The sequence below is a fragment of the Zalophus californianus genome, chromosome 8 (assembly GCF_009762305.2).
Source record: "Zalophus californianus isolate mZalCal1 chromosome 8, mZalCal1.pri.v2, whole genome shotgun sequence".
NCBI classification, from domain to species: domain Eukaryota; kingdom Metazoa; phylum Chordata; class Mammalia; order Carnivora; family Otariidae; genus Zalophus; species Zalophus californianus.
Genome location: NC_045602.1, coordinates 91,403,092 through 91,415,454, shown reverse-complemented (window position 1 = coordinate 91,415,454; position 12,363 = coordinate 91,403,092). Strand labels below are relative to the sequence as shown.

The window sequence follows — 12,363 nt, the reverse complement described above, 5'->3', positions numbered from 1 at the left end:
TAAGTCCTTTTGCATTTTAGATCTATAGCTTGCTAGAGCAGCACAGACTTTCCTCATTAATACCTTAAGTGTCATCTAGAATAAGGGTGTTGCCTTCATTCTAAAATGTGTGGTGCTGAATTAACAGTCAAGTGGAGAGGAAACAAGTTGCAGGCTGGAAAGCTAGAAGGCTTTGTCACATTGTAGCATAAGATATAGTAAAGTCAAGCATACGACAACTCAGAAGGCAGAAGACATCCCTACTGGAGCCAGAAACTCTAAGGGAAGAAGCTCTATGGAAAGAGACAGATGATAGCGTGTAATGCTGTTTTCAGCAGTTTTGTAAGAGAGAAGAACTCTGGAAAGAACTAGCTTATTTGTAGGCAATTATAAAAGGGATAGGTAAAGTCCAGTGATAGGGCCTTATAAGACTGGAAAGGCCAGTGGCCTCTATACCCCAAAGAGCAAAACATAAGCCTGAACAACATTTTAAACTAGGGATCTGATGAACTTTTCTGTAATAGACCAGATTATAAATACTTTAGGTTTTGTGAGCCGTATGATCTGTTGCAACAACTTGGCTCTCCTGCAGTGCCACAAAAGCGGTGTCCATGTTCCAAAAACTGTATTTATGGACAATGACATTTCAACTTCACTTGATTTTTATGTGTCATGAACTGCTTTTTTCCCTAACAGTGATTAAAAAATGTAAAACCTATTCTTAACTTCTGGGTGCACAAAAACAGGTAGTAGGTCTATAGACCTCTGCCTTAAATTTCAGGGTTTTCCCAGTTAAGTCCTAAAGAGGAAGCTGGCATTATGCAAACATCAGACTACAGGTGCTCCCTTCCCACTAAGCCCATAGCTTCAAGGAAGTCCCACCAAATGACTTAAGAGAGAGGCACAAAGACAAAACAACAAACAAAACAGGCTAGAGAACTACGTTAAAGCTTTGGCTATGGTTCCTGAGAGCTGACTGGAAATGGACAGACCTGGCCGTAAAGCCTCAGCCCCCGCTTTCTGCACGTACTAGTGCAATGACCAAGACCAACAATGATTTGGTTTACAAAATTTGTTTACCTCTGAGGCCTCAGGCTGAAGGGGCCACAGCACATTAGTCAAGTCTGGACTGCAGAGCACCACTGACAGTGTGTGAAAAACTGACATTTCTGGGTGTATTTTTTTTTTAAGATTTTATTTATTTATTTGATAGAGCACAAGTAGGAAGAGCAGCAGACAAAGGGGCAGGCAGAGGGAGAGAAGCAGGCTCCCCGATGAGCAGAGAAGTTCGATCCCAGGAACCTAGCCCTGACATTTATGGGTTTAAATAATTATGTTTTGGGTCTTTTTGATCAGCCTATCCTAACTAATATGCTCCCCAAACAAATTTTCTGAGTATTATTTATAACAGGGGCAAAACTGGAAACAAGGTAAGTGGTTAAATATAATAGACTAAGATTAAGAATAATGACAGGGCGCCTGCCTGGGTGGCTCAGTCGGTTAAGGGTCCAACTCTTTTTTTTAAGATTTTATTTATTTATTTATTTGACAGAGACAGAGAGACAGCAAGAGAGGGAACACAAGCAGGGGGAGTGGGAGAGGGAGAAACAGGCTTCCCGCCAAGCAGGGAGCCCGATGTGGGGCTTGATCCCAGGACCCCGGGATCATGACCTGAGCCGAAGGCAGACGCTTAACAACTGAGCCACCCAGGCGCCCCAAGGGTCGAACTCTTGGTATCAGCTCAGGTCTTGATCTCATGGTTGTGAGTTCAAGACCTGTGTTGGGCTCCACACTGGCTGTGGAGCCTCCTTAAAAAAAAAAAAAAAAAAAAAATAATGACAGAGTATCAGTATGGAAATTTCTTCATGAAATATTAAATTAACAAATAGCCATGAAAGAACAGATACACTGTGGACCTCTTTTTACAAATACATAAACACATACAGAAAACATCTGGCATAGATTCCTTTGGAGCATTTGTCAGAGCTGTCACATACACACACCTGTGGGATAATCTGATCAATGTATGTATTCTCCCATTAAAATGCGAGGACAGGTTTCATGAGAGTTTTGCTCAACATTATGTCCCTGAGCCTAGCATAGTGTCTATCATATGGTAGGTGCTCAATAAATAGATGCTAAGTGAATGAAGGCAAGTTGCATTTAAAATGATGGACCCCTATTAAATTGTTGCCAATATCTTAATCTGGAATGCCCACAAAAGAAGTTTTTCAGTGAATTCCTAATAATATCAGTGAATTCCTGACTAATAATATTTTTTGAACTGTCCCCATGCTCTCAAGTATTTAGCACTCTTTTCCATTGTAACAAATGGGGTAAAGTATGAGAAACATGACCAAATCTTCAGTAAAGAGTATCAGATTACACAACCTCCTGGGGGTGGGGTGGGGAGTGTCACTACTTATCTTGCTAGTTCTCAACACCAGAACTCAATGAACAGTGTTGGGTTGAACTAGACGTAACTGTGGTTTTGGGGGTAAAAATAAATGGCCAAATGTGGACAACTGTGGATAATTTGGTTTAACCTAGTTCTTAATAATGATATTGATTCATCGAAATATTGTAACTGTAAACTATGGCTAGATTTATCATAGTAAAAAAGAAAACTAAAGCTTGATTTTTAATAATCTAATTAAACCAATAATCAAATTTTATGATAGTCCCAAGTTTTGACTGAGGCTATAGTTGAAAGGAAAGCTTATCTAGTGGCTTAACAGAGACGTTTCAGAGAAAAGAGGTTGTGACAGGTCATCTTTGGATGTTCATACCTGTTTAGAATTTTAACATGTAGTGAAATTTACCAGGCACAAGTAGACCCTTCCACATTAGAAATCTGTTTCTTACTTACAATTTCGAAGATCATGATAAATATCAAAAGTAGAACACAGCCACCAATAACAACAGCACACACAACAAAAAACCAGATACAAAACCAGCTCGTTATCCTGTTATTTAAGTAGCCCACCAAAGGAATTGCAATAATATTCCTTCCTGGGGAATCTGGTAAATGTCACCATGCTGGAAAATACATAAATCCTGAAATGAGAGACAAGACCCTCTAGGACTGCAGTCCTCATCAGTGTTTCAAAGCAAATGCAATTTCCAAGTGTCAAGAAGAGTCCACTTTGTAGGTGAACTTAAACAGCGTTCAGATGGGATCAATTCTTTTAGAACATATACCCCCAGATAGGACCTAACATGAACTTGCCACAGACACACCTACATGGTAACAAACAGTAGTAAATCATGTTCTCGAGGGGCTGAAAGAGAAATGGATCACAGTTCCTCTGGGTCATTTAAAAGGCGTTCCTATGGGCGCCTGCGTGGCTCAGCTGTTTAAGCGTCTGGCTCGTGATTTTGGCTCAGGTCATGATCTCATGAGTCATGGGATAGGACTGAGCCCCAAGTCAGGCTCCACGCTCAGTGGGGAGTCTGCTTAAAGATTCTGTCCCTCTCCCTATGCCCTGCCCCCTTCACGCACGCACGCTCTCTTTAAAATGAATAAATCTTAAAAAAAAAAATAAAAGCCCATTTAAAGAGGACCCATTTTATTATTTTGTTTGATTTCATAAAATCAAAGAAATAATGTTAGTCTTTGAAATTTCACACTTTGTTCACTAGCTAAAATCTGTGAATGAATCAGAGAACATATAGCAGCTTATATTAACAGGGAAAAAAATTCATTTGTAGTAAGTGAAATGTAAGGTACCTTACGTTATATATATGTGTATATATAATGATACATATATATACTGATAACATAACTGATTTTTCAAACTTAAACTTCAAGTACAACGGAATACATCTGGTGAGTCCCACCAGGAAAGCGAAGGCAATGATATTTCTAAACACAGGAGCCCTTGGGGCACCTGGGTGGCTCAATCGGTTAAGCATCTGCCTTGGGTTTGGGTCATGATCCCGGGCTCTCTGCTTAGCGGGGAGCCCTGCTTCTCCCTCTCCCTCTGCCTGCTGTTTCCCCTGCTTATGCTTGCTTGCTCTCTCTCTCTCTAATAAAAAAATAAAATCTATTAAAAAATAATAAACACAGGAGCCCAAACATCAGGGAACACTACAAGGTAACCCTGTGTGCGCTGAGTAATACTCTTAAATTGCTTTTAAAAGGGCACTTCACATCAGTGAAGGGAGATGCCACCTGCTGGCCAACTCGTAGAATGGCAGGAAAACCATGAGTTAACGGGCTTCAGAAGCTTCCATGACAGACCATACTTTTTTTTTAGAAGAAGGGAAACAAGAGTATGCTATAGATCATTTTACCCCCTCTGAATTTATGGAGAGCCACGTGTGAAGTGGTTGCCCCAGAACATGCCCTGGCAGCAGCAGCAGCACAGTGCTGTGGGCTCCCGCCTCAGAGTGCTTTCCTGATCACGCCAGGCAAGGAGCTGACGCCGCAAACTCTGCTAGAAAGACACTCTGCATGAGTGCTGTCCCCCCAGGATGATTCAACCTCAATAAAGATATTGTGCCACTCCAAGACACCCTGACCAAATACATATCCCAGCCACACCAGACCCATCTCCTTTCTGTTCCATCATCAATTCTGCACCAGGGAGCAAAGAAGGGTTCAGGTTTGGGTCTCCTCATCCTCTCCAGAGTCTACAGATAGCTTCTTCAACAAGAAGGGGCATATGCAATGCACTCGGTGGCTCTGATTTAGTCACAAGCTAAGTATCCTTAGAAAACCATGGCATATTATGACAAAAATGGCCAAATCATGAATTCTATGTAATAAGTCAGTGAATTTTGTGCTGCAATAGCCACAAGGTGGTGGTCAGCATGAAGTTAGAGGGAAAAGGTTAACGATGCCAATCCAACTTTAGCAGTAAGAGATACCTCCCCAAACCAAGATTCTCTGTGTTTTGGTAAATACGCTGCTATGACAGAGATGGGTGCATCGTTTGCCTATTTCTTAGAAACTACTATGTCCCAGAGTTCTGGGCTCTTGGGATACATCAGTAAACCAGAGGTAAAGCTCTGTGCTGATATGGGCACCCACTCTAGGGTAAGGAATGATGATGATGAGCAAGCATTTGTAGCACATGAAGTAAAGTGACAAGTGTGCTGCAAAAAAAGAAAAAGCTGAGGTGGGGGAGGTGTCTGGGTATGTATTCGTGACAGGGTGGGGTTCCAATTTTAACTAAGTGGTCATGATAAGTCTCATGGAAAAAGTAACAAATGAGCAAAAATTTGAAGGACAAGGGGAGTTAGCCATGCAGGCATCTGTGGAAAAACCCCACAGAGCAAACAGCAGTGCTAAATCCTGAGACAGGAGCTCATCCAGCATGTGTGAAGATCATCAAGAAGGTCATGGTGGCCACAGCACAGGGTAGCATGAGGGAGGAGGGTGAGGAAGAGCCAGAGGAGAGTTCAGAGAGGCAAAGGGCTGAAGGGGCTGATCAGAGGGGCCTCGGAGACCATCTGCAAGGCTCTGGCTATTCCTCTGAGTGAAGAGGAGACAACAGCAGGTTGTCAGCAGTAGAAACACAATCTGATCTACTTTTGACAAGGATTGCCCTGGCTGCTATGTTACATGGGGGAGGCGGTCACTACCACTGACAGTATCAAAAACCAGTGTAATATACACGAATTTATCATTTTGTATCAGGAGGAAATTCTTATGTTGGTAATAGTATCCATCTTGCTAACTTGGCTACCCTCTTGAGGGTCCCCTGGGATTTGGGTCAACATGCTATTTCTCAGTATAAAGCCCCCTTTCTCTTAAGAAAACACACAGAAGCAGAAAAGAAGAGAGTGAATCCAAAAGGAAGGAGTGATGGGGACCCTGTGCCCAGGGCTCAGAACTCCAGCAGGAATAGGAGCAGGGAGGCCAATTTGGAGGCTCCTTGCAGAGATCCAGGGAAAGCTGACAACAAGGTAGTGAGAGGTGCCCAGACCTGGGAGCATGGAGGACAGCACCAAAGAAATTGCCCACAGGCTGGATGTAGAGAAAGAGAGGAGGCAGAGACACCTGTGGTTCGGAAGGGAACATCATGGCGGGGTATCAGAATTCTGACTCAGACACCCTGGGTTGGAGGTGACGGTCGGCAGATAGGAGGATAGAGGAATCTGAGGTGTGGAGAGAGGTGTGGGCTGCAGATAGACTTGCGAGCCACTGGCATACAGATGATCTGTAAAGCCGTGATGCTGAGTGCAGAGAGAGTACCAAGGGAGCAATGTGGAGTGAGAGAAGACAAGGAGTCAACCCCAGGGTGCCCCACACTAGAGGGTGGGGAGAAGAGGCGGCACCATTAGGTGCCTGTGACAGATGCCGAAAGAAGGCATGAGACAAAAGAGAGAAAGAGGGACCCCTGTCTGATGCCAAAGTGGGCTCAGGGAGTGTTCTGACCATTCAGATAGGACACAACTATACTCCTAAGAGCATGCTTGGTGCCCATCAGCCTGGCAGGAACAACCAATGGCCTCCACTACCGTTTCTCCTTCTCACTCACACCTCCTGTCTTCCACAGTACTCAGGGCAGTGTTACACAAACATCTGTCTCCAGAGCTGAGGCAGCCTCTGGAGTCTGACAAATGTCTTCCTCTTGCCGAGGTGCCCTGAGCCCTGCCAGCAATCTCCTGACTGAGAAGACAGTGTGAAACAGGAGGAAGCTCCACACTGGGGCCAGCTTTGCCTCAGCTCTGCTGGTTTCAACCTGAATGGTCCCAGGCAGTGCAGTCCTTCTAAGCCCTAACTTCCACACCCATAAAGGGGCCTCTGTGTTGTAAAGCTGAAAGCAGTTAAATTCACAGCATGCCAGCAAGAACAGAGCCTGGGAAACAGTGGTGCTCAGTGAGCATTTTCTCCTGCCTCTCTTCTTTTGCTACTATAAACCACAGCTCAGAAAATGAGACCTGCATGAAACAGGTGTGGCCAAGCTGGCATTCAGCTCTCTTCCTCCTACAGGTCAGGGCCTGAATATAAAGGTGTGCATGTGCCTGCAGTCCTGAAGCTCCCTTCACGGGGCCACAGAGGCCTGGTGACCAAGAGGAAGACTTCTGCTAACACCACCATCCTGACATGAATCACCCAGAGCAGAGATAACAGGCAGGCCTGGTAAACCTTACCCAGCTCTCAGGTGCCAGGTGCTCACCCCAGGAGAAGCCCATCCAGTCCTCAACCTGTCAGGTCCCCCACCCTCCACGTGAAGCCATCTCAATGGCTCTGCACCACTCAACTCTACTGGAAGGGAGAGGGCTCCCCGAGTCATGTCATCTACCTGCCTTGTACCCAGCTATGGAGGAACCGTGCCCTGGCTTACCTTCTCGATGTCTACCAGTTCAGTCTCATAGATCTCCGCAATGGTGATGTGGTGCTTGGCTGCGATCGTAAACCTTCCCTGGGGGAAAAAACAAAAAAACAGAGTTACGTTCTGCTTTTACCTTTTTGAATGCCAATCCCTTTAGGAAACAAAAAACAACAGCAAAAGTACAACTGTAAGCCATCTCCAGGATTCCACCCCACAGCCGCTCAAGCAAGGCAGTGTCTTACCATGTCTGTGTAAATGTCGATGGCTGCATTTAAGCAGTTGATAGCCTCTGAAGCGAAGGCATTTAAGAAAAACAATGAAAAATCCATTCAGTCAAAGAGGGTTCCGGGGAGCCTATCTTCCTGGTTGTTACTAGAACGTTAAAGAGGTTGAATTTGGGGTGGACGATGTGCAGCCGAGTTAGTAAAAAGCAAGCAGAAATCACACACAAGGCCAGACACCTCGGTATGCTCGGTCCCCAGCAGGGGCAGTGCAATTTAGAGAACTGGAGCTGGCGTGGGACTGGCTCACTACTCTCAACCTGCCAGTGAAGACCCCATCCAGGGCCAAGACTGCATTAAAAAGCAGACAAACCATGAGGGCTGTCATCAACACTCATCAGCTCTAGCTGCTAAAACATAAATGTAAATGCATTCTTCACTGATATCATGTATATATATGAATTCTGGAAGACAGTCCTTCATAAGGAAGATCATTTCAATAGATTTGATTCTTCATGCAGCCAAAATCAAAAGCACTTTGAAATACCTGTTCAAACAACCCTTAAGCAAAGTTAACATTTCATACAATGTTAAAAGATGCTAACTTTTGGTGTACCAGTATATGCCAAAAGGAAGAAAAAAAATCTAGTAAGTGATACTAATAAATTCTATTAATTTTTTAAAACACTGAGCCAACAAATTTCCTGTCACAAAATGGTGGTCCTTATAATGTTGCCCTATGGGCAACAGCTCCAAATTTATTGCTTTTGCTTTAAAGGAGGTAGCAAAGAGAAAAGGCCTGACAGAAGAATTAGAAAGGTACAGAGATTAACAAAATTAAAAGCAACTTTTTCCCAAGCTATATTAAGAAATGTGGTTTGTTACACCTTTAAAAATACAGAAAAATAAGCTACCCAGAATGCCACTCAGACCCACTGCTAGTATTTTGATGTACTTTTCCTTCCAGTATTTTCTGGATGCATTTCTATGTGCACATTTCTTTATAAATTTGAGATCTCAATTCTCATGTGGTTCTTTGGTTACCATGTGGACAATGACCAGTCATTGAAGAAGCTCTGAATCCAGGGACTTTAATGCCTGCATCATATTCTAGAATACTGATGCATTTTAATTTTACCATTCTATCCTTGCTGTTCATTTAGGCCGTGTCCAGTTTTTCACATTCGGAAATAGAGTGTAACAATCTTTATACAAAAGCCCTCAAAGCATTTTCATTCTCAATGATATATTCATAATAAAAGTTGGGATTTTTGTGTTAAAATACACTGCTAAAAGAGAAAAATGGGAGACTCCACAGCCTCCAGCGCATGTGCTACAGGAATAAGTTAGTACTTTTAATCAATAAATGTATACTCTTAACTAAAAAAAAAAATTTGCAAAATTTTGCCACTTTAAATACCCAAGTTCATTCTTTCTTCAAAACCAGTACTTTGAAAAACACTCTTTAAAAAGTCAGATGAATACTGTGTGAATAAGTTGTTTTTAACTATCAGATATTATAATCTCCCATTAACTGGATCTTAAAATGCACCACGTATTTAGGAGTGAGGAACCATTCCTTCTCTTTAACGAGTAATAATATATTCATAAAATTAAATGGCATTTAAGAAAACAGTGCTGTCAACTAAACAGCTAGGACAAATTGAACACAATTTCTCCTCATAAAAGCTCAAAATGATTACAGAAAAATCCCTAAAATTACTAAAATGTCTATTTTCCCAAAGCACCAAAATTTATTTTACCAGGACTCCAAGGTCCAGCAGCATACCCTGTGAGAAAGGTCCCTGACATCGACCCTACGGTTCTAGTTGCGCAGAGATGCAGGCACGTCTTACCTTGAGGGTCTGCCTTCTTGTAAGCATTGCCAGCATCCACAAAGCTGGTGGCAGAATCATGCTTGCTCTGAAGCTGCATATGGAGCTTGGCTGCCTGACAAAATGCATTTCCTGCAGCTGAAGAAGACAAGTCACTACAATTAATCACAGAGCAGCCGGTGTCCCCAGGGTGGTCCGTGCTCTAAGTGCTGGACCTACCCCTAGAAAAGTTCCTTGTCACTGAAAAGAAGCATTCCAGTCAGAAGCATATATAAATGTGGTCAAGTGCACTTCAGGTATGTATAAAGAAATCAGAACCAAGTTCAACGGTGACAAAAGTGTCTCTCAGCCCCAGAAAACCTCCCAAGTGACACCTGGGCAACAGGCCTCCATTTAGTACCAGAGCCAGTCACGTTCAACTCTGTCCCCCAGCATATATTAAATACTGACTTGTGGCTTTAGGCCACAAGTATTTAAAGAAAGGTAAAACACTGAGGTCAAGGATACTTATTTACTCATCTTTCTATCTCACAGAGTCCACTGGACTTGGCTGTCATTCTTGAAGAAAGCATTAATGGAAGCTTCTTGGACAAAGTAAGTATCTCAAAGAGTGAAAATCAAGGCCCACAATTTCAAAACTCCAAGTTTCTTAAGTTATAACAAAATCGGACTGAACTTCATATGAGGTTTAACATGTCTTTATCTCCCACTTAGTGTGAAAACTTGCACATTCCCTGTGGGATGACGGATGGGTTTGGTTACAGGGTGCTGTCCAGGTTTCTGTTGGAACAAGGCACAATGTGAAAGTTTTATGCACTTAATTTTTTCAGAAAAGGTTTCGATCAGGGACTGTAGATTCTGGAGCAGCAGAAAAGAATGAGGGAAGGAATCCCTAGCACAGAAGTCTCACGAACAAGGAACAAATGCTTGAAGACAAGAAAAGGCTGGGAACAGAGGCCAGTGACAAGTCCATGCTGCCTGCAGGAGGGATGAACACAGTGGGCAGGGGAAGTGAAGGCTGAAGGTGCCATGAGGCCAGTTCTGGGAGGTTTAAATGCCAGCACGAGGAACCTGGACAAGGATGAGCCCACCCACTGTCTTGAAGTTCTTGGCTCAGAGAGAACAACCATAGACTGGGAAGCACGAGGCCTGTGGAGTCACAGCTCAGTAAGGTCTGGAATAGGGAAGTCAGCACTAACAGGAATGGATGGGAAAGAGATCCCTCCACTAGGAAAAACATGATGAAGAATATCATAAGAACTTGTGGTACTTAAAAAAAAATGTTTTTAGTCATTTCAAAAACATTCAGAAAAGTACAGAAAATCGTGAGAGACACCAAAAAACCCACTGCTGGTATTAAGAAATAAAGCATTCAATTCCACAAAGCTTTGGCTATCATCCCTTATTCTGACCCCTCTTCCAGAGGTAACCACACAATTCCTACTCAGGCTTCTGGACTTCCACTAAGGGAAAAGCAGCAGTACAGACTCCTGATCCAGCCTGCCCAGGCTCGACTCTGGCTCTGTGCCAGACAAAAAAAGTGCCCAGGCAGTGTTGAGAATACTCAGCCATCAGTGTGGCACAGGCACTGAGCAATCAGAGAGGAAGTGGCCCCCAGTTGGAGCTGGGACTGGAGAACCCCTGCCCACCAGGCTTTACCCCTTAAACTGGTGACTCATGGGGCTGGCAGTCCCAGAGGAGGGGCCAAGCCTGCCGCCAGGGGAGTAAGCAGGCACATGGGTACCTGTGGCAGCAGCTAACTGAATGGCAGCTCTGATGGGCTCTGCCTAAGGAGAGTACAGTAATAGCTTGGACCTCCCAAGTAAAGTGCTTCCAACAGACTGGCTCCTGTTATGCATGCATCGGCCAATCTCATTAGTACACGCGAATCTATCCTTAGACCATACCTTTATAAAACACAAAAGATAAAAAACGCTGAGACAATGCTCTTTTTCTCCTCTATTGTTTTCAGTATGTTATAATTCAGATAGAAGTACATTTTGAAAACATAACACATCGTTTTAACCTAAAACTTAACCTATAAATGAATTTTAGTCAGAAAGGAACTTTCAGATTCATGTACTTCTACAGCCATTTCTTCATAGAAATGCTTTTAAAGTGTCAGCCTTAATGGGTAAATCAACACAGTATACACCCTAAGCTTATACAATGTTATAGTCCATTTTATCTCAATAAAACTGGGGGAAAAAAAGCAGATGGGGAAATGATTTGTAGAGGGCAAAGGCCCTACTTTAGATCACACAGCAGGTGCAAGCCGGGCTAGAGACCCAGTCCCTGCTCCAGCTCAAGGCAGTCTCCATTTTCACGACAGAGAGACCCTATCACAGAGACATAACAAGCCCCTTTTTACATGGTAGGGGATGAATTTGTTTCTCAAATCAGTGTTAGAAATAGTCATCCTCTCTCAAACCAGTAAATAATTCCATTGTTTTGGAAGTGATTTTGTTATGTGTAATTTCACTGGATAGAAAGCATTATGTTAAAAAGTGACAATAAAAATGTTGAGGTTTATAGAAATAACACCCTTACTGGGTGTTCCATTTCTCAATGGAACCTCAATCAGCTATCACAGAGCTGTTCCCACAGTAAGAAATTCTCACCCAATGTTTAGGTAAAGAAAAATAGGCTTTGTTCACTTAGATCAAGGTTCTTTTCTCCCAGACCACAGTGGCCACACCAGTTACTCCAGCACGTACACCTGTCTCAGCCAACAGGAGGAAATGCAGACAGTTATTTCTTCCTTCAAGATGATTTTAAAGTTATTTGCCTGAAAAGCAAACAAACAAAAACTTTATACATACCACTCCAATTTTTAGCCATCTTGAACATATTTGCAGCTCTGGTATACATTTCACAAGCCTCTTCTATTTTTGTGTTTCCTCTGAGAAAAATTTAAAAACGAGGTTAAGTTTTACTACAGCAACCATCCACATCTCTAATTCTCCCTCCCTCAAATAATAAGCATTTAATGAGCACTTACTATGTGCCAGACAAGTACAGAATCTTAACAGCTGCTCACTC

The 12,363-nt window shown here is 43.0% G+C and overlaps 1 protein-coding gene across 2 annotated transcripts in view; it reads right to left on the bottom strand.

The window, feature by feature from the left end:
* The window catches only part of NAPB (NSF attachment protein beta), a 42,234-nt gene that overhangs the window by 13,141 nt on the left and 16,730 nt on the right, over positions 1-12,363 (bottom strand). The window contains exons 2-5 of one of the 2 annotated variants that reach the window (XM_027623602.2): positions 12,144-12,223; positions 9,343-9,459; positions 7,508-7,554; positions 7,278-7,355 (exon numbers count right to left, since the gene is read on the bottom strand). In XM_027623602.2, the coding sequence (XP_027479403.1) occupies positions 7,278-7,355; positions 7,508-7,554; positions 9,343-9,459; positions 12,144-12,223 (322 nt within the window). Of the gene's footprint in view, positions 1-7,277; positions 7,356-7,507; positions 7,555-9,342; positions 9,460-12,143; positions 12,224-12,363 lie in introns of those variants that run through there. The other variant, XM_027623603.2, reaches the window with a different exon arrangement.